Genomic DNA, 23,071 nt, shown 5'->3' with positions numbered 1-23,071 from the left:
TTGGGTTGTCTTTTTATTGTTGAGTTCTAAGAGATCTTTATTATTCTGGATACCAGATGCTTATCAGATACATAATTCGCAAATATTTTCTCCCATTCTGTGAGTAGTCTTTCTTGGTAGTATCTTCTAACACACAAAGTTTTTGATTCTGATAAGCTCCAATTTGTCTATTTTTATTGTTGTTGCTTTTGCTTTTGGTGTCATATTTAAGAAGCCATTGCCTAATCCAAAGTCTTAAAGATTTACACCCTGATTTCCTTCTAAGAGTTGTATAGTTTTATCTGTTACATTAGGTTTTTGACCTATTTTAGGCTGATTTTCATATGTGGTCCAAATTCTTTGTGTTGCATGTGGAAATCTAGTTAATCCCAGAACCATGTGTTGAGAAGACTGGTTTTTCTTCATTTCTTGGTCTTGGCATTCTTCTCAAAAATCAATTGACCATAGATATATAGATTTATTTCCAGACTCTATTCTGTTGTATTGACCTATATGTCTATTCTTATGCCAGTACCACAGTGTTTTGATCAATGTAGCTTAGTAGTAAGTTTTGAAAACAGAAAGTGTGAGTCCTCCAAATTTGTTCTTGTTTTACGAGGTTGTTTTGGCTTTTCTGGGTCCCTTGCATATCCATATAAATTTTAGGTTCAGATTGTCCATTTTTCCAAAAGAAGCAGTTGAAATTTTTATACGGTTTGCACTGAATCTATAAAGCAAATTGGGAAATATTGCCATCTTAACAATATTATCTTCCAGTCCATGAACAGAGGACATCTTTCTATTTATCTGAGTCCTCTTTAATTTCTTTAACAATGTTTTGTAGTTGTCAGTGTACAAGTCTTATACTCTCTGTTAAATTTATTTCTAAGTATGTTGTTTTTAATGCTGTTGTAAATTAATTTTTTTATAATTGCATTTTTTATTGTTCATTGCTAGTGTAAGGTGAATGTCACATTGATTTTTGTATATTTATTTTGTATCCTGTGACTTTGCTGAACTTGTTTATTGACTGATAGTTTTTTTGTGTGTGGATTCTTTAGGATTTTCTATATATAAGCTCATATCATCTACAAATAGAGATAGTTTTATTTCTTCCTTTCTTTCTGGATGCTATTTCTTTCTTTTTCTTACCTAATTGCCCTGACTAGACTTTCCAGTACATCTTTGTCTTGTTCTTAGGGAGAAAGCTTTCAGTCATTCAACATTAAGTACAATGTTAGCCATGAGTTATTTGCAGATGCCCTTTATCAGGTTAAGGAATTACCCTTCTGTTCTTAGTTTATTTAGTGTTGTTTTGTTCATGAAAGGATGTTGGATTTCGTCAAATGCTTTTTCTGCATCTACTGAGATGATCTTTTTTTCTTATATTCTATTAATATGACATATTACATTGATTGAGCCTACCTTGCATTCCTGGGATAAATCTCACTTGGTTTTGGTGTGTAATTCTTTTAATATGCTGCTGGATGTGGTATGCTAGTATTTTGTTGAGAATTTTTGTATCAACGTTTGTAAAGGATTTGGTCTGTAGTTTTCTTTTCTTGTGATGTCCTTGTCTGGCTTTGGTATCACAGTAATACTGGAATCAAAGAATAATTAGAAAATGTTCCCCTTCTATTTTTTTTTTTTTTTTTGAGAGCTTGAGAAGGATTGAAATTAGTTCTCCTTTATAAATGTAATAGAATTGACCAGTGAAGCCATCTGGTTTTGGGCTTTTCTGTGATAGGAGGTTTTTGATTACTGACTCAGTCTCTTTACTTGCTATACAACTATATAGATTTTTCTATTTCTTCTTGAGTCAGTTTTCGTAGTTTGTGTCTTTCGAGGAATTTGATCATTTCATCTAGATTATCTAATGTTTTAGCATGTAATTTCTGATAATATTTCCTCATAATTTTTTATTTCTGCAAGGTTGGTAGTAATATCTCCACTTCCTTTCCTGATTTTGGTCATGTAAGTTTCTCTCTCTTTCTTGGTTTGTCTACCTGAGAGTTTGTTAATTTTATTGATCTCTTCAGAGAACCAACTTTTGGTTTCTTCTATTTCTTCTTTTGTTTTCCCATTCTCTATTTCACTTTTCTCTGATCTAATCATTATTATTTCCTTTCTCTGCTCACTTTGGAATTGGTTCTTCTTTTTTCTAGCTCCTTATGGTGGAAGTTTAGGTTATTGATTTGAGATCTTTCTCCTGCATATGGGCTATATGTTCTTGTTTCTTTGCATGCCTTATAATTTTTTGTTGAAACCTGGTCACTTTGAATATTATAATATGGCAGCTTTGGAAATCATGTTCTACCCCCTCCCCAAGGTTTTTGTTGCTACTTTTTTTGTTGTTTTGCTACCTTGGTTGGGGGGAGGGGGTTATTGTTTGTTTGTTTGTTTTGTCCTTTTAGCTAAGTGGTCAGCTAATGATTAGACAGATACTACTTAAACTCCTGGAACCAAAAATATCTCCCAGTCTTTGCAGAGGGGCTCTGAGTGTGTATTAGACATGACTTCAGACTCAACCAGGCAGTTTGCAACTCTGCCTTAGCGATCACTGCTGCTTTCTTAAAGCCTCAAAGTCAACCCAGAGGGCTTCCCTGGTGGCGCAGTGGTTGAGAGTCTGCCTGCCCAATGCAGGGGACACGGGTTCGAGCCCTGGTCTGGGAGGATCCCACATGCCACGGAGCAACTGGGTCCGTGAGCCACAACTACTGAGCCTGCACGTTTGGAGCCTGTGCTCCGCAACAGGAGAGGCCGCGACAGTGAGAGGCCTGTGCACCGCGATGAGGAGTGGCCCCCGCTTGCTGCAACTAGAGAAGGCCCTCACACAGAAACAGGGACCTAACACAGCCAAAAATAAATAAATAAAATTAAAAAAAAAAAAAAAGTCAACCCAGAGGCATCTCACATCTTTCCTGAGCATATGCACAGCCCTGGGCATGTGCATGGCTATCTAAATTCCCAGGAGAAGGTCTGGGTTTTGCAAAACCCTTAATCCTCAAAGCATCTCATTCTCCAGCCTTTCCTTCTGAGCTTTTTGTTTAGTCTGCTTTTTTTGCTGACTGATATCCATTGCCTGATACAGCAACAACTGAAAAATTTGCCTTTAAGTATTTTCCACAAATGTCTTCCGGTGACAACTTTAGCACTAGATGGGTTCCCAGTTTGGCAAGATAAAGACAAGCCTTTTGAGCCAATGTTTCCAGGGAGCCACCTATACACGAGACAAGACAAAGCAAATAATTAAAATATATTCTGCTCCTCGTGGTACTATTACTGGGACTGTGTGCTGTTATTTTCAAAGCTACAGCTGAACTGGAGAACAGTGGCTGGAACTCTAGGGTAAGTTAAAATGTCCCAAAGCTCAATGTTCTTACCAAGATTCAGCTGATTTTTTTTTTTTTTTGATTAAGTACTTTCTAGGCTGCTGCAAACTTTTAGTTAGTTTCCAGAGTTCCAAAAAAGTTGATTTTGACCATTTTTGCCTGTTTTTCCATTGCTTTTATGCCTAGGGGGACTCTTAGAGTTCCTTATTCCACCATTTCTGCTGATATCACTATAGTATTTTCTTTTTCAATTAGGATTTTGCTCTAATGGTTAACTTAAATTTAAGAGATTGCAGCAGGGTTAATTTTATGCATAAGGGAAATATTAGGGGTTTTGGTGTGTGACTGAAAACTATCAAACCTGTGCCTGGAATGGGATATATGTATGATATTACGTGCAGTCCTCTAAATGCTTCCTAAAACTTAGAATTAATTTTGGTCTTTGTGCAAATGTACAACAGTCAAAAGTCAGAGAGAAGCAAATATAACACAGAAAAGAATAATATAAAAATGGGGGGAAAAATGGAAACCAAGCATTAAAAATGTAAATGAAAGCATTCTTTAAATTTCTAATTCAGTGCCTATTGGAGGATATAATGATAGGAAAAGACAAGCTTAGAAAAATTTGTTTACAGTGAGGGTGGTATAAGGAGATAGAGAGGAAGCCCAGTGCTTGAGTGTAAGCTGAGCCTGAATAAGTGAACCCAAATAGCACCACAACAGTGAACATCAAGTTAGTAACCTTCTTCATATCATTGGCGTGGTGCTAGTGCCTTTTTTTATTAATTTAAAACTGAAATTTGAGATTTCTTTACATCTTTACACATACTTAAGGGCGTGCATTTTAAAATTGTATTCTGTCATTTTAAAACCAAATTATATTGGTTCTTTTTGTTTGTTGTTGTTTGTGTGTGTGTGTGTGTTGTTTTGTTTTTGTAGCAAGGAGCTGTACCTCCAACTAGTTCAGTTCCTCCTGTTGCTGGGGCCCCATCTGTCGGACAACCTGGAGCAGGATTTGGAATGGTGAGTGATGACCGGTGCTAAAAATTGTAATTAATACTTCTACGGCCTTCACCAAATCCCAGATTAACTATAGAATATAATTCTCCCCAAAATGCAGTAAAGTAAAATTTAAAAAGTTAAGTCATCTGCTTTAGACATTAAGTAGTCTACAAAGGGCATGATTGAGTTACTTATAAGACACTTAAATTCTGCCATGAAAATAATTTTTATAGTACACTGTTAATGTCATTTTTGGAGTACTATTTACCAAACATATTTTTAGCTCAATCATCAAAATCCACTTTTAATCACTATACTAGGACTTTTCACTTACCACGTTTATCAGTAGCAAATTTTAGAGCCATTTTCCATAAAGAAACAAGTTTTCACCTCTTCAAGAACTGTGCTTCCAGAAGATGGATAAACAACAACAAACAAGCCTGGGTTGGGTGAGGATGCCGTGTGGCCAGCCAGGCCCCTACTGCACCTCAGTGATTCTCTGCCATCTGCCAGCCTCACAGCACCCATCGTTCAAAATTACAAATTATGCTTTCTCACAGACCTGGATTCCTCAGGGAATATGGGGATATATGTATACGTGTAGCTGATTCACATTGTGATACAGCAGAAACTAACAGAGCATTGTAAAGCAATTATACTCCAATAAAGATGTTTAAAAAAAAAAAAAAAAAAGGAAAGAAAAATTTTCAGGAACGTATTAAAGACGTAAAGGTCAGGGCGTTGCCAGAGTAGGTTCCACTCACGCTATGAACCGCTCTGCTTTCCAGCCTCCTGCTGGGACAGGCATGCCCGTGATGCCTCAGCAGCCTGTCATGTTTGCACAGCCCATGAGGAGGCCACCCTTTGGAGCCGCAGCTGTACCTGGCACACAGGTCAGTTTTTAAATGTCCCGCCAAAGAATGACATCACTTTATACATGTAAAACTGTCATGGGACAAACTGTTTAAAGATGTGTTTACCTGATACAGTCTTCATACCTGTTGCTTCAGAAGTAAAGGGAACATGGAAGAGAGATGAGCAATAGTGTGACATTTGGAGGAAAATGATGGCAATAACTAACTGTCCTAAGGTCCCTCCATTCCTCTCCTACTTAATTCAGAAGGGCTCCTGAGAACTACCAGGTGTTTAAAGTATCCAGACATTTAGTCCGGGAAAAATGAGCAGCTCTGATCGATACTCTTATTATGTGTTCCCAGAGTTAGCCAGACGGAAAGTTAGGAACACAGTCCTCCAGATTGCCACGTTTGCCCGAGACTAGTAACACAAACTGCAGTGAGTTTGCCAAACTGCAAAGCCTGAGGGAGCAGTTCCCACAAGGCTGCCCTCACATCAGACCCTTCAGGTCCCAAGGGCCACCCTCACTTCCAACCACCTGCCTACAAATTTGAAGGTTCCCAGGACCATCCTCAGATTAGACAGTTTTCCAGAATGACTCATAGAACTCAGGGGAGCGCTAACTTTATGATGACAGTTTTAGTGTAGTAAAAAGATGCAAATCAGATCCAGCCAAAAGAAGAGATGCGTAGGGCAGAGTCTGGGAGGGGCCCACACATGAGGCTTCTTTGTCCTCAGGGATGCATTCATTACCCACCTGGCATCAATGTGTGAGGATACGCAAGCCGTACTGCCAACCCAGGAAGCGTACCTGAGCTTCAGCCTGCAGGGTTTTTATTGAGGTTTCATTGGATAGGAATGACTGATTGAGTTCAACCACATGGGAAATAATTCAGTCTCCAGCCCTCCTCCCTCCCTGAAGGTCAGGCTCATATCCTGTGGCCCAAAGACTTAACTCTCTAATCACATGGCTGGTCTTTCTGGCATGGCTAGCCCCCAACCCTGAGTCATCTTGTTAGCATAAATTATCAGGTGTGGTTCCAGACACCTGCCCTGAATAATAAAGACATTCCTATCGCTCAGGACGTTTCCAAGGGTTCAGAGGTTACCTACCAGGGTCCAGGACAAAGGGCAAACCTCTCTTTAGATGAGGCCAAATTTCTTACTGCACAATGTGCTACCTTCATTTATGAAGATGCTAAAATATATGCACTTGGTTGAACTGTTTTGCTGCTAATAGTGATGTTCATATTGATGAATCACCCTTTCTTTCTTCCTCTTATAAATTGCCTGGCCAAAGTGAAGGTATATGTAGAACCAAAGAGGTCACTGTGAGAAATTGATTTAGATGGAGACAGAACATTGTAACTACTAACACCATGCTGAGCAAACCAAAACACATAGCTCAAATATATTTTAAGGACATCAGTAAATAGTTTCACTTCTATAATGTTTTTAATTTACCACACGGGTATTTATATTGTTTCAGCCAAGGAATCCTACTGTGAACTTTCTGAGTGTACTCTAATCCCCTTTCCTTCCTTGAATCATTTCTAAATTTATTTTCTACCTGTTCCCAAAATTTGCTTTCAGCTTCTTTACTTTAACCCTCAAAAGCCATAATGACCAGGAGAGAGAATGGTGGGTGTCCAGAGAGATGAATTTACAATGTAAGGGACTCTAGTCTTCAAAGCCATAGCCAAAGCACTGGCTTCATGAGAAATCTTCTGTTCTGCTCTCATACTAATGAACGCTGCCTAAAATTGTTTGGGGGGAGTGGGGTGGTAGTGAGGAAGGTTTTAGGTGTAATAGTTGGTTTTAAATTTAATCTAGATATATTTAAATTCTAAGAAGGATCTCATTTATTGTGACTGTCTCCTTGATGGTTAACTATATCCATGACTACCTACCACCGTTTTGAAAAAAAGGAAAGATGTTCCTATTTTTATGAACTTGGAAGGATGTTGTTGAGATTTTTAAAAGTCATTGTATTTGGTGTGCTGAAAGCTTTAGAAATAAATTAATATAATTTTATTACTTAAGGTAGTTTTTCTGTGTGATACCAGTGTTACAGAGCATCAGTTTGTTTACTTAATTCAAAGAATGAAAATGAAAAATAGATGATATGATGAAAGCACAGTGTTTTCATCATTTAATTGAATTTCTGGTAATTTAGGAAATGGTATGCCATACTTACACAATTTTTAGATTGTATTTCCTATATCAGAGAAGAAGCATAGCTGATTATATACTAGATAAGAAAATAAACATGAGTTGGTAACTTTAGAAAACAAAACAGTTTTTCATTACTGATATGTGGACTATTCCACTATTGCTCAGTTGGCTAGTATCACAGTGTTGTCATATCACCTAATTATTAATTATAGACCAGTCCTTGAGTTTCTTATTTTCCAAACAACTTTGACCCTTACCTCGGTCTTCCTATGAAATACGATCCCAGTTTTAAAAATGGAAATTTGACTGATAGATACTACAGTCAGTCAATAGTTCATGGACATAGGAACAAATCTGAAACTTCTTACTTCTGGAACTTTGTTTATGGAACCAATGAAAACATACATCCATGCCTTACAATCCCAGGTCTCTGAGGTTTCCATCATGTTATAAGCATAGGAAATTAATTAGACTCGAAGGATACATGTCAGTTATTGCTCTGTGTAAATTCCATGACCTTTTTCAAGGCCTTGGACCCTAACATTCCTGCAAAAGCCTGTTCCTAGAACTTATGTCTGTCACACAATGAAATAATTTAGGTATTCACTAAACAGAAACAAGGTAAGAAAATTTTTTGTTGCTTTTGCTGCAGGTTTAGTATGATTCTTCTCTATAGTCTGTAATAATTAGTCCTCTCTACAAGCTGGATAGGCAAGATTGGAATTAGCGACATTCATAACTAGGAGACTATTTGCTCATCTGAAACTAACAGTGCCCCAAAACTTGACAGGTTTTCACGTAAAATACTTTACATGAAATCCTAGTATATTTAGCTGATATTTTTAAATAATTTCTTAAGTAACTTTCTGCAAGCTGTTTTCTTCCCATTTTTCCTTCACACTCTCACTCTAAGAGAAGTCATTTATATTCCTTTATTAGTTTAGTGGTACTAATAACTCAAAGTAAAATGCTTTGAATAGAGAAATTGTTTGGGTTTGTTTTTTTTTTTTTTTACTGTATATTCATAATAACTTTAATGTGACTAGTTTTTCACATCTTCCCTAACTAATATCCATATTGTTCTACCAGAGTCCTCAAATTTTACTTTGGCTAAATTTGATGTCAAAGAATGTCAAGAAAGCCAGTATCCTTTGAAGTGTGTTTATAAATCCAAAATCTAAAACAACACTGTGACTAAGTAGAACAAAGTAGATTTTGTAAACTTTTAGCCATCTAATCTTCTGCATGTTTGTTTTCTGTGGTATGTGCTCGGCCTAATGCTTATCTATCTCTCTGTTTGCTTTCTGTTTCCACTATCTTGGGCTGGCTTTTCCCCCCTTAGCTTTCTCCAAGCCCTACACCTGCCACTCAGAGTCCCAAGAAACCTCCAGCAAAGGACCCATTAGCGGATCTTAACATCAAGGATTTCTTGTAAACAATTTAAGGTATCTAATATTGAGCTTTTCCTGTGGGCTTGTAATAATGACCTATGCTATGCTGAGCTATTTTATTAGGTATAATATTTGTACTTCTGTGTTTTTAATACATGTATATAATAATAATAATTTGAATGTTTATGCTTTTTAAATCAATATTGAAAGCTATCTCTATCAATGATTTTTTTAATCTTAATTTATAAAACTAAGAGGGAGAGAAACCTCCAAATTGTCCTTACACTGGAAAGCACAAAGATTATACTGATAAAGCAAAAAGTTGCCCAAGCTACTACATAAATTAGAAAATTACCACTTCATTCCATGATGACTGGAATTTATAGAAAGGTAACATTTATAATACTTCATTTAGAAATTGTCTAAGAATATATTTGGCTACAATAATTGTAATTTTATTTTGCTTATTCTTATGTGGCCTCATCAAATAAAGCTTAGATTATTATCCTTGTATTTCTGCATTCAAGCAAAATTTTAAATTTCTAACATTCTAGTTTTAAATTTCTAATGTAATTTATGAAATTACATTATGACTAATAGTGGACTTACAGAAGAAAACTGATGAAGGAAAAGGGTTTACTACTAACCCCAGCACCTAACACAGTGGGTAGGTTCTCAACAAATACTTGCTGAATGTGGATGAACAGTAGTAATGATGCTTTTCATTTACATGGTATTTTTCGTACTTGCCAGTCATTAACTCTTTGACCATCTCTGTAGAAGATCAGACCCTGCGAGATAAACTAGTCAGATACTTCTGCCTCCATTTCACAGCTAAAGAAACTGTTCCTTGGCATTAAGTGATTTACCCAAGGTCACACTGGAAGAGCAGTTAAGAGTGTCGAAGCTTTTGGACCCCCGTCCACTGTTATTTTTATCATGTATCTACTACCTATATTTTTTTAAACTTTCTCAAATGCCTACTAAGATTTTTGAGGATTCCTGCCTTATGAGTTTTTTCTTCATACAAAATTAATAAATAATTTATCATTTTAAGGCCTTGGCATCTCAGCCAAGTAATTCTCCTTGTGCCCAACTTTTCTGTCCCACTTTGGTTTGGATTGGGCTGAGGTAGGCATCATGTAGGACTAAGTAAGACAATGAGCACTTATTTCTTAGCAGCTGAAGTTTCAGGAATGACCGAGGACACTGCAGGAAGCAGCCTTTTATCCGCCTTTTATTCAGTAACGTTGCTGTCAGTCTATGCAGGAACTCTGATAAGGACCTGAAACGGAGATGCTTTAGACAGTCCCTGCCCTCAGAGAGACTATGTTATGAAGAAGAGTTACCCCCATGGCTAAGCCTGAAGACCCCAGGAAAGTTTTCCTGGCAGAGATGATGAAGCGTGGGAGATAGCCAGGGTGACTAGTGGGGGGTGGCATAAGTGAAAGCTTTGAATCGCCAGGGATGTCTCCCCTCTATTCTGTTCTGTCACTTGTGCAACTGTTTAGTGGCTCCTTGAAAACCATAACTGAAAAGGACCAAAAAAAAAAAAAAGGGAGTCCCTGCCCTTCCCCCTTTTTTTCACTGCCCTTTTTTTAAGGTTAGCTGTTCTTAATTGGTACTGAATGTCTTGCTAAGGTTTCTAAGTATCCAAATTTCAAAATCTTGCCGATAGAATTTTCTTATCTAAAAATGAAGCTGTACATTGAAAGTTTTTTTTTTCCCCCCTGGATGAAATTTTAAGCTTGTTTTAAAGAATTGTGAAAAGTATATAAATGTGACTTTGGTAATACAAAAACCTTTGGTGTAAAGATTTTCATTGTAACGGCGAAGTAAAATTGCAAGGAAGGTAAAATGTTTGAGGAGTACGTAGTATTGTTTTCTAATTCGAGTGCTTTTTATCTTTACAGCTGCAATTTTTGTGACTGAATAGGAAAAAAAATAATGAGTTTGGACACTTCAAATAAGACTGATGCTCAGAGTTTCAAAGGGAGCCACCAGTACCAATCCCAATGCTTATACATAACTTCTCTTCCAAAATGTGTAGCACAGCTGTGAAAGTGAACATTAGGAATGTGTACCACCTTAGCTGTTATCCCTACTCTCAAAATTGTAGTGTATATGGGTTCTTTGTGTGTTGTACGATGTAAACAACGAATGGACGTTTCTAATGCCTTTAGTGCTTTTCTGGCCCTCACCCATGGATGGATGATGCAGCTGTTGTGTGGTGAGCCATTTGGAAAGACGTGTCTGTGTTTCTGAAGGTTTCAATGTATATATAACTTTTGGACAAACCTAAACTCTCCCCATAAATTCTCTTTTCTTCTGTATGTACGTTACAAACATAGTGTGATGATATCAGATAGTAAAGAAAACACTCTTAAATATACAGAACTTTTTTCGGTGTGGAGTACACTTTTCCAATCACAGGAACTTCAGCTGTTGTGGGAAATGTTTATTTTTGTGGCACTGTATATGTTAAGAACTTTTATTTTAAAAAAATATAAAGGTCAATGTCCATAACAAATATTTCTCCTCGAAGCTACCTTCTCAAGAATGAAAATCATATGGGAAGAATTCCATATTCAATCACTGCTATATAAAAATATATATTTTAATTATATTTGACAGGTTTTGCGTCTAAATTGACCTATTTGTTCAGTTTTGACTCAAGGCACTGAAAAGTGAAGGGTCCATTTCCGTCATGTCCGTGAAAATGCAATTAGAAATGTGCTATTCAAGTGATTATAAAGGCACCCCAAGGTATAACTGTAATTTAAAGATTACTGCAAATATTTTTATTTTCTTGTGGGTTTTACGTACATCTGTTAATTTAGTATTTCTTTATGTGTTCTGTAGAGTAGTGTTCTTCCATCCCTCAATTGAGCTCAAAGTAGGTTTTGTTGTACCATTGTGATTAGAATTTAAACTAAATCAGAGAATTGTATCCTTTACTGTACATATTGTATTCTTTAATTTTTAAGTTGTTGTCATATTGTCTGTGCTGATGGCTTGGCTTAAGATTTCGATGCATAAATGAGATCACTGTTGATCAGTGTTGCTAGTGGCTTGGCAGTTCTTCGTTAAAGCATATTGGGTTGGAAAGGTGTTTGCCTTTTTTTCAAATTATTCAATAGATGTATGGTACCATTTAAAAGTGGTTGTATCTGAATTTACTGTGGGGATAACATACACTGTAATGGGGAAAAATTACCTAAAACCAATTTCAAAATGGCTTTTCTTTGTATTTCAGTTTAAAAACCCAGTGCATGTATGCCCTCTGAGATGCAATAAACACCTTGAACAAAGAAAATGCAAACATAATCTTTCTCTTTTGATTATTTCTTAGGGGAAAAAGTCTGTTTCAGATGACACACGTATCATATACAAAATATTGCAAATGTTAAAACATTTAGGATGAGAAATGCGGTCTGTGCCAACATAGTTTTGACTATTTTCCAATAAAGTAAAGACAAGGATAAAAAGAACAATTTTAATCAGCTGTCATTGAACTTGGGACTCCGTGGCTACTGCCAAATACACTGAAATTCCATATTCCAAAAAAGAAAAGGATGAACTTTCTTTTAAAATATGCAGTTAAATTCTTATAATAGTTCTGTAAGAATTCTCTGTGGAAGTTGAAGAATTGTATGATTTTAGGTAATAGTTTACAGTACTCAGACACTTGCATGCACAGATACTCGGACACAAAGTCTAGATTAGCCAATTTTAGTAAAATTGGATGACTTGATGCCTATAACTAGATTGTTACAGTGTCTCAAAAGGTAGTCCAATCTCAAATAGAAGTATTCCTCAAACAGAAGCACATTTCTATTTCTAAAATTGTCTTTCCCTTAGTTACCTAGGATTTGTATCTTGAGAACTAACTTTCAGAAGCTGGTATCTGAGTATGTAATGTGATTTTTATAGATTACATTTTGATCGTATGTTACTTTGCGGGCATATTGTAATAAAAATGTGTTTCAGATTGTAAATAATTTTAAGCTTAATACTGCATTTTTAATATGCTTTTTTCCCTTCATTGAATGACCCATGTGGTATAAATTCTTAATAGGAGAAGCTACAACAGCATTATTTTTAAATTGGATGCTGGAACCTTGCTGTGGTGAGATTCTTGATGTCCTTGGGTGGGGAATTGTCTTATAGATGAGATGCCGGATCAGGTCCTCTGCTCAAACGACTTATCTCTCTGGAGAACTTTCAACACAGGTCCATTTTACCCGCGGTGTTCTTCCTCGTGGTGCGCATGCCTTTCCTGCCTCTCCTGAGCTCTGCATGCATACACACGCGAGCACAGTATTCAGGGTGTGACCACACCACTGCTCACACAAGGGGTCACTTTGCTGGCCAGCACAGGGCCCTCTGCCTTAATTCCCTCCCCCAACCCCACGAGTACATTAGTTCTTCTTTTTTTTAATTTTTATTGGAGTATAGTTGATTTACAATGTTGTGTTAGTTTCTGCTGTACAGCAAAGTGAATCAGTTATACATACACATATATCCATTCTTTTTAAGATTCTTTTCCCATATTGACCATTACAGAGTATTGAGCAGAGTGCCCTGTGCTATACAGTAGGTCCTTATTAATTAATCTATTTTATATAGTACTACGTATATGTCTTAGAGGTCTTTTCACTTACTTGGATACTGCTGGGCTGTTGTATTTCTGATGACTAAAGAATAAATCTCATATAGTGCAGTTATTGTCAGATGTTACTAGAGTTTGAATAGCTCTCCCAGCTCATTGCAATGCAAGCATTAACACCAACTGAAAACCCATCTTGAGTTGAAGGTTTGAATTACTTTATGGTGTAATGATTACAACAAGTGGTTCTCTCAGTACTGAAGTGTCTCCTTTGTTCTCTGTCTTTCATGTTATTTGTCGTGCTTTTTAAAAAAAGAATAAAGACCAAAGACTTCTGGGGAGGAGTCATGGGGTTCAGAAGAGGAAGAAAGGTGTGGACATGAAAAAAATACATGAGAACTTGATTCACAGAAAGATAAGATGTGCAAATCCCTCTGTCTGCCTCTTAAATAGGCACACCTTTAACAATAGATCTCCAAATTTTTGAAGGTGGAGAAAGGGCATGGTCTTGTAGCAGTAATGACAGTGTTTCTTGTGTGGAAGTAGTTGATGAAACTCAAAATGTGTGTTGTCTTAGTTGAAAAGTCACGTTGGTCTATACTTTTGAGGCAACAGGCTTTGTGGTAGTTTGTTATTCATCCTCTTCGACTGTAAGAAAACTTCTGTTTCTCATAGCCTTGCTGACAGCACATTTCACTACTGGATACATCATTCGGGTCTCCTGTATGAGTGGAAATGTATGAGGGAGCAAGGTTTCGTGACTTAGTGATATGGTCGTTAACCTTAGCTAAACTCTCAGAGCTGCAGCACTAAATCATCCAAGTTCATCTCCACTTATGACATGCCTCGTCAAACAATTCTGAAAGAGGAAGCCATGCTATAATTGATTTCATAATTAGGTATTCTGTATCTGATCGCAGAACAGAGATTTTCAAACTCTTTGTCTCAGAACTAAATTTGAACTTTTTTTCGCCGCGCCGCGCGTCATGTGGGATCTTAGTTCCCCAATCAAGGATCAAACCTGGGCCCCCGGCAGTGGAAACGTGGAGTCCTAACCAATGGACTGCCAGGGAATTCCCTGAAGTTTATTGAGGACCTCCAAAAGCTTTGTTTATATGGGTTATGTCTGTCAATACTTACTATGTTAGAAATTAAAACTGAGAAAATTTTAAATTTTTGTTTAATTCATTTTTTAAAATATTAAAACTATTCTATATTAACATCAATAAAATATTTTTATGAAAAATTCCAATTAAAAAAAATTTAGAAGAGTGACATTGTTTTGCTATCTTTAATCTCTTTAATGTTAGACTTAACAGAAGACAGCTACATTCTTATATCTGCTTCTGCATTCAATCTGTTGTCATATCCCATGTCATGCAGTCACTGGGAAATTTCACCATGAGCACAATTGTGAGAAAATGAGCATCCTAGTATTATTATGAAAACAGTTTTTACCTCACAGTATTGTTATAAAAATAACTTTAACCTCACAGACCCTTCGAAAGGGTCTCAGATCCTCAGAAGTCCCCAGACCACACTTGGATAACCACTTCTTTAGATCTGAAAGAATTGTTCTCATGTTCTTTGAAAGAGAGAAAACATTTACTAGTTAACAGATTGCATCATTTTCTGTGTGTGTGAACAGAATAACCCTACCACCACCATGTGTCTTGTTCAGTGTCTGAACAAATGCCCTCCTCCACCAACCCCACGTTACTTTTTAAGCAACTTTGAGACATGTACAGGAATGGGAATTCTGTGTCAGACTCCACAGAAGGGCATCCCTGCTCAACCACCCACTGTTACCTTAGGCAAGTTACATAAGTTCTCTAAATTTGTTTTCTTGTCTGTGGAAAGGAGAAAATTTCTATCTGTGTACTTACTCTTCAATGAGATAATCCATGGAAAATGCTTGGCACAGAGATAGTGCCCAATAAATAACTGCTGTTGTTACTTTTAGAATTACTATGGCTGTTTTTGCTATAGATTTTGTCATTTGTCTATGATTGTAAGAACACTAAAGGATGGAGAAGATGGAAGTATAAAAAGTAGTCAATAATAGGAATATTCCTTAATAAAGTACAATCACCAGAAATACTAAACGTGTTTTAAAGTTTCATCAACGTAAGTGCCTGTTCCACATATAAATACAGCTCACAATTCAACACAGAGCCCGAGGATGAGGTATCTGAGCAGGGTACAAACAACATCTACCACTGAGTTCAACTTGATTCCCTGGAGCCTCTTCCTGGGCACAGTTTCCAGTGTCTAATGACACTTTTTAAGAACATAAATGAAAGATACTGATATGAAAGGTGTTTTGGGCCCATAATAGAATTGTTGCCATTGGCCAAAAGTGTTTCTACTTGGAGATCAGATATCTTTAAAAAATACACTTTAATAGTGATTTTTTTAAAATAGGAGAAATATTTAATGAGTATTTGACAGAGATGGAAGGTAAAAATATCCAGAATGGACATAGTATGTGCAGGTTGCAACACTGAGGACTGGAGTAGGGAGAGAATTTTGAACAGAAGCCTACAGCAGCAAGAGACTATAGCCTAGGACAGAACCCAGGCCTGCAGACAGCAGACCACAGGTGAGTAGGACCTAGAAGAGCCCCCTTCCAACAAGGGGAGGGGGAGACAGTCTTCTTTTAGTGATCGTGTTCTCTGCTGTTAACCCACTCTTTAATGCTAAATTCATCTCCAGATACCCAAACAGCCCGTGGTTCATCTCTCTCCTTCAGAGTACGGAACATCTTTGGGGTAAGTCAACTAATTTTGTAATTAATAATTGTGTTTGTAAAACCTAAACAGGAAGTTAAAACTTACAGCCTGAAGTGACTTACAAATCTGTGCCAAGGAAATTTAGAGTTATTTTTTAAATCACCTGCTATTTTGGATCACATGGCTTTTGGCACTCCATTGAAAACAGGACATGCAGTTGTGACCATGTGTGTAATATTTTATATGTAAATTTGGGGCCAGATTTTTTAAAAATCTATCTCTTCTAGCAGGGAAAAAAAATATATATGGCTTCAAAGCTACACTAAAAGGAACATTTAGTTTAGAACAGAGACAAAAGTGTTCCTATTTGATTGGGTTCAGAACAAAATATAGTTACATAACTGGCTAGTTGGTGATGTGTTAACTAATGGGTTAGTTCACTGTAAAACCACATAATGTTTATAACTTAACTTGTTGCTTTATGTCTAGGTGTTATCAAACTTATTGATAAATATTCTACAAAAATGTTTAACAAACATGTCTAAGAGTGAACTCGTTATCTGTTTACCTCAAGGCTGGTTTTTCTGTCTAGGTTGGTGGTCTCACTGTCTACCTAGTCTCCCAAACCAGAAAGTTGGTGTGACATTACACCCTCAATTCTTCTCCCCTATATTCAGTGAGCCACTAAGTACACTGAACATTCTGCTCTCGGAATGTCTTACAAGTTGCCCTCTCGTGCCATTTCTGTGGCCACTTTCTTAGGACAGTAGCTCTTTACTGGGCTCTTTGCCTCTAGTCTAATCCCCACCCAAACTCACCCCAATTCAGCCTACATGGTTGGCCAGGTTTCCCTTTCAAAATTCTCATCTGATGACATGACTTTTCCCTGACTTCAAAACCTGCATGTAAAGGTTGAAGTCCAAGCTCTCTAGCATGGCATTCAAGTCAAACGTCTATTCAAGGCTAGAAGTCTAGTTTGGAGCCTCATTTCTTGCCATTCCTCGCCACTAGCAGGAGCTAACCTCTCATGGCAGCAACCCCCAACACTGCGTCCTAAACACACAGGACAGTATCACACTTCCATACCTTTGCACAGGCTGTTTCATCTCCTGTGGGTGCCCTCCACTCCCCCAAGCTCCCCACTGATAGGCTGGCAAACTTCAACGCATCCTTCAAAACCCAACTGAGGTATCACCTCCTCTAGGAAACCTTTCTTTTCATCACACTGCCCACCCCGATAGAGCTGATCCTTCTCAAATGTGTTCCTTCAGCACCTTGTACTTGCTTCACCTTTTTCACACTATTTTTTAAACATGTGTCTGACTTCCTTACTATATTATGAATTTTTTGAAGAAGGGTAGAATCTAGTACTTAACTCTATATCCTATGTGCCTAAGATTGGACTCAATAAATGTTCGTTGAACTATAGTGATTTGATCTAACCTATAGTGTAAGCAGATCATGAATAAAAAAAAAAAATTATCTCATTTCCAGGAAACAAGTAAAATTGGATTTTGTCCCTGATTGTAAAATGATTGCCTATGTTCAGGAGTTTTGTAAATTTGACTCATTTCTTACCATCATAAAACAGAATTTGACAGTGTTATTGCTAAAATGTGTTTCCGCTTTATAAAAATACTGAAAAGAATACCATCTATGTGTCTGATAGTTTTACCACCACTTTCCTTACCAAACTACTTAAGATAGTTTACAGGAAAAATTATAAAGATAGGTAAAACTGAGAAGACATTTTATTGGGGAGAAAAAGACAAACATCATTGTGCACAGAAGGAAAGTGTAGGAGCTGGAGGAACAATTAATTTAGGGAAGATAGGTTTTCATGGTGGTTCCCAAATGAAGCTAAATTATGATCATCATAATTCCTTGGAGAGCTTTATCAAATATAGATTTCTGGACCTCACTCTTAGGGGCTGCAAGGTAGATCTCAGTGGGGCCCTGGAAGCAATCTTTCTAAAATAATTCCCTAGGTCATTCTGATGAGCAACCAACTTTGGAAACCACTGAAATATCATAAATCTGGTGGACTCACAGAGTGTAGCTCTATTTGAACGTTATAGATAATTCCAGCAAAAGAGAAAATTTCTGAAGTCTTCAAAATAGGAAAGCCACGGAGAGTATTTTGTCTCATCTATAGTCTAAAAATTGAGACATGTAGTTCCTAGTCATAAAAAGGTGGTCCCTATGGCATTATGATACATTAGGTGCCACCAAAAACCAACCTTTCGTTTGGCGGGTGTGTGCAGGGAAGATGCTGGACCAGTGAGCGCCCAGGACATCTGTCCAGGGAGCCACATCAGCCACGTACCATCTACAGGAAGTGGCACCACTGCCCATTGGGTGGGTACAATGGTGTTGCTTATTTTCCCAGGCCACAAAGAGAGCCTTTTAAAGTAAATGTTCCAAGTACAGTGGCAGAATACTAAATTTGGTTCTGTCTTAGAAATAACACGCTTTTATCTTGAGGCAGTTGCTTGATAAAGTGGTAGTTTTGTTTGGCAGTAGAATCTTGGCACCAAGCCCACTCTGATTTTTAAAAGAAAAAAAGAATTAAACGGCACTTTTGTAGGTATTGTGAAGAAAAACTGTTGAAAAGCTTAAAAGGTGCATCTTCTAAGATTGTTAGCTGCAATTTTTTCCAACAACTGATCAACTTAAAGGGGTTTTGAGGGAAAAAAATGAATGTGTCCTCTCAGATCTCTGTACTGTATACTAGTCTGTTCTTTTCTCCTGTACGCTGAGATCGATGTTGTTTTGTGATCTGGTATCTGGGTCAGTAGCTGTAGTTTAAATCCTAAGGAACGCAAAAATTGCAGTTTTTACTCCTGTCAATTAAGAGGAGAAGAATGGAACGTGCTTAGAACAGAAAGGGACTTCTCCTCATTTTCCAGAAGCCTCAGTCATCTAAGGATTACTCTTGGAAAGCCCCTGGAGGGCTTATCTAGCTGAGAAGAGAGTAGTTCTTTAATAGGCAGTTCTTAGAAAAACCTTGTGTTGTTGGCTAAACCCCAGGAAGCTGGAGGTTTAAGAGCAAAATAGTGGTGGGAAGGGGAAGTTGACAGTTTCAGAAAACAAGAGTTGCAACACCCCAATCCTCCCAAAACGTGCACCAGCACACACTCACACTCACACTAGTTCTTCAGGGATGATTGATTGCTGATCTCTGCCCTTAGGAACTTCCAATCTTTCTTTCAATTATAGGAGGTAATTTCTATCATTTTATAATACTAATTACAATTATCAGCGTATTATATTTGGTGACCATTTACTTCACTCAGGGCAGTCTACTAGGATTAGACAATTAAAGCTATTGTATTCCACGTCCTGAATTTTCTCCAATACACCAGAGTCGCTGTACCTGTGTGATGTGTTTGCATAAACTGGGTGCAGCTGTATGGCTAATTCTCAACTTTCAATACACTCATTACCAGTCAAAATCACAAATATTTTAATGGTTAAGGATTTGGGGGTATAATAAAACATCTGGGAAAGATTTTTTTCTTGACTTTCAAGATGAGAATTTCATTTGGTACAGAAGCAAGTCGATTCTGTAGACCACTGATGTTTCTCTTAGCAAAGCTTTAAAAAGTGTATGTTAAGCTTTTTTATGAAAAATGTTCTATAACACCTTACAAAACTCATACTGAACATAACTAAATTTTATATCAATTATTCAGCCAGCATTGTGAACATAACATACATTGGTAGGCTTTCACAAGCTAGTATGGGTCGCATAGCTACTAGCACCAAAACTCAATAGCTCTAAACAACTGTAATTTTGTAGTTTTTAATAACTGGTTTTTGTTGTTGTTGTTTTAGTAGTTTAGTAGTCTGTCTGCATCTTCTCTCTCAGGCTGTCTCTTTTGGGGACTGATCTAGACTTGCCTTGACAGCTGCTTTCAAGTATAGTTTAGGAAATGAGATAACCAAAGTTGTTAAGATTATTTCCAGAGTAAAAGTAATTTCATGTCATCCGTTTCGGTTATCAGAGGATAACATTGGGGCTTAATATTTTTGTTATATTTTGGATACTTGAACTTACCAGCAAAGGAAATTCTGGGTAAATGAGATGATAATCGTATGGTATATTACAAATCACTGATGAAGCTGAATGTAAAATACAGCGACGAGTAAAAAAAATGAGTAGTAGTTATGCTGAGCAAAAGGCTAAAGGAACTTTTCCAAACTCATCTGTATTCACTTGTGTGAACAGTTTCCAGAGTTTTGCTCTTATCTGTGCCACATGTGTGAGAGTATATACTATACACATTTCAGTATATGAATGCATACACAGAGGATTTCAAAAGCATAAATGTGAGATTTACTACTAGTAAAACATTTACAAATATAGATTAAAATGTGATCATATTGTCTCAGTTTGGTAAAACCACACTGGAAGGCAGTAATGGATCATATGGTCACAGTGACTGGAATCTAGATTAAAGTAGACATTCTAAGCAGACTACTTGTCCCCGGGGCTTGAGAGAAGTGAATGAATTTTAACATGTTATTGGAAATTTTTAAATATTACTGAAACGAAAGACTTCAGAGGCAAGTTCTGAAGCAGAGATTATCTGATTAAATATTTACATGGCATGGGGGAAGGGGAAGCTGGGACGAAGTGAGAGAGTAGCATGGACATATATACACTACCAAATGTAAAATGGGTGGCTAGTGGGAAGCAGCTGCATAGCACAGGGAGATCAGCTCTGTGCTTTGTGACCACCTAGAGGGGTGGGATAGGGAGGGTGGGAGGGGGAGGCTCAAGAGGGAGGGGATATGGGGATATATGTATATGTATAGCTGACTCACTTTGTTGTACAACAGAAACTAACACAACATTGTAAAGCAATTATACTCCAATAAAGATGTTAAAAAAAAATATTTACACGGCAGAGCAGGGGATGAGGCATAACTACAGGACCCTGGCACTCCTCAGTTTGAAGGCATTTTTATCAGAAATACCCGAACCAGTAGGGAATATGGCAAATGTCTGATTCCTATGCCATGCTACAATATTCTGATATTAAAATTCTCATTACAAATAAACATCCCCATTATTTGAACATGTGCTATATACAATATGTGGTTAAGATAATACCTCTAGTATAATATTTTGGAGCCTTATCATGCAGCACGGAGTAGATAATGCCCTGAAAGAGTAAGCCTCAAGGAATACTGGGTGTTATTTTTAAGCATGTATTTATCACCTCCTCTGTGCCAGGTATAAGCACTTGAGATAATGATCATGAAAGTGAGGAGAAGGAGATTGGTTGGCCTGGGCTTCCATTCATACCCCATTGCCTCATTCCCCTGCTGACTGCTTTATTTTATGAGTTCCCTGGGCCTGGCCCAAGTTGCAACTTGTGGGTTTAGAATAGACACTTGTTATGGTCTGAGTGTTCGAGTCGCCCCATAATTCATGTGTTGAAGCCCTACCCCCAATGCAGTAGTATTGGGCGATGGGGACTTAGGGAGGTAATTAGGGTTAGATGAGGTCATGAGGGTGGGGCCCTCATGCTGGGATTAGTGCCCTTGTAAGAAGAGACACCAAAGAGCTTGTTCTCTCTCTCTGAGAGCACACAAAGAAGAGGTCATGCATGCACACAGCAACATGGCAGCCACCTACAAGCCAAGATCAGAGACCTCAGAATGAAACCCACCTTGCCGGACTTCCCAGCCTCCAGAACTGTGAGAAATAATTTTCTGTTGTTTAAGCCACCCGGTTTATGGTATTTTGTTATGGCATCCCAAGCTGATTAAGAATTACCTGGACTGTGGGTAAAGCAAACTAGCCCAGACTGGGATCAAAAGTTATTTTGGCCACCATACTCTAGAGAGTTTCACTAACTGGATCAAACTGCCAGTTATTAAATACAGAAAGGAGTAGACAGGGAATTGCCCTCCTAGACTTTATTTAGAAAAACAAAACCATCTGAGGGTGACTTTTTCCCCTTAGTTGAATGGCAAATCGATAAAGAATTGTGAATCTGCCTATACACTGACCCCATATAATGAAAACATGATTTCACCACCAATTAGAACAAATATCCTAAATATCTCTGAACTTTATGATTTGGCCATTGAAGAAAGCTAGAAAAATCAGTTTATTAAAAAGATTGTTTTGGGTTGTTAATTAACTGGAGATTAAAATACATCTCCAGTTTTTATAAAAATCAGTTTTGGTCAAAAATACTTTTAAGCCTTGGCAGATACTTTTTAAAATCAGTAGGGCTTCCCTGGTGGCGCAGTGGTTAAGAATCTGCCTGCCAGTGCAGGGGACATGGGTTCAAGCCCTGGTCCAGGAAGATCCCACATGCCACGGAGGAACTAAGCCTGTGTGCCACAACTAGTGAGCCTGCGCTCTAGAGCCCTTGAGCCACAACTACTGAGCCCACGTGCCACAACTACTGAAGCCCACACGCCTAGAGCCCGTGCTCTGCAACAAGAGAAGCCACCGCAGTGAGAAGCCCATGCGCCATAATGAAGAGTAGCCCCCGCTCACCACAACTAGAGAAAGCCCACACGCAGCAACAAAGACCCAATGCAGCCAAAAATAAATAAATAACATAAATAAATGTATAAAAGAAAATTAATAAATAAAATCAGTAGCCAAAATATATGTTATAAGAAAACCGCATTAAAGAATGATGATGCTATTTCCAGGCTATTTATAGTTATAGATCCACGTCCTTCTAATGCCCAGTGCTTGGTTCAATTGCTTTATCCCAATATTCTTAATTAATGATCACAGTTCATTTTTGATGAGAATAAACATTTGATTTAGTAGTATAAGGCCAAAGAATTATGAGTAATTGAAATTGTCAACATTGGGATAAAATGCAAGATAAACACTATACAATTTTTACAGTATGTAGCAAACTGACCAAACAATTTAAAGCAATAAGTTATATTCCTAAATTAATTTTAATTACTAAACAATATTTAAGTAGTGAAAAGATTTTTCTTATTACTGGA

General features: G+C 37.4%; 1 protein-coding gene across 10 annotated transcripts in view; it reads left to right on the top strand.

The window, feature by feature from the left end:
• Nucleotides 1–12,061, top strand: part of SNAP91 (synaptosome associated protein 91) — a 158,263-nt gene extending 146,202 nt beyond the window's left edge. For all 10 annotated transcript variants that reach the window (XM_082405849.1, XM_082405850.1, XM_082405857.1 and 7 more), the window contains 4 exons: nt 4,251–4,334; nt 5,102–5,206; nt 8,686–8,788; nt 10,648–12,061. In XM_082405849.1, the coding sequence (XP_082261975.1) occupies nt 4,251–4,334; nt 5,102–5,206; nt 8,686–8,778 (282 nt within the window). In that variant the 3' untranslated portion in view covers nt 8,779–8,788; nt 10,648–12,061. The remainder of the gene's footprint in view (nt 1–4,250; nt 4,335–5,101; nt 5,207–8,685; nt 8,789–10,647) is intronic.
• The last annotated feature ends 11,010 nt before the right edge of the window (nt 12,062–23,071 follow it).

Source organism: Balaenoptera borealis (assembly GCF_965194805.1).
Source record: "Balaenoptera borealis genome assembly, chromosome: 9".
In the NCBI taxonomy this organism is placed as follows: Eukaryota; Metazoa; Chordata; class Mammalia; order Artiodactyla; family Balaenopteridae; genus Balaenoptera; species Balaenoptera borealis.
Note: the sequence above shows the minus strand (reverse complement) of the source record. Positions and strands in the feature narration are given on the sequence as shown.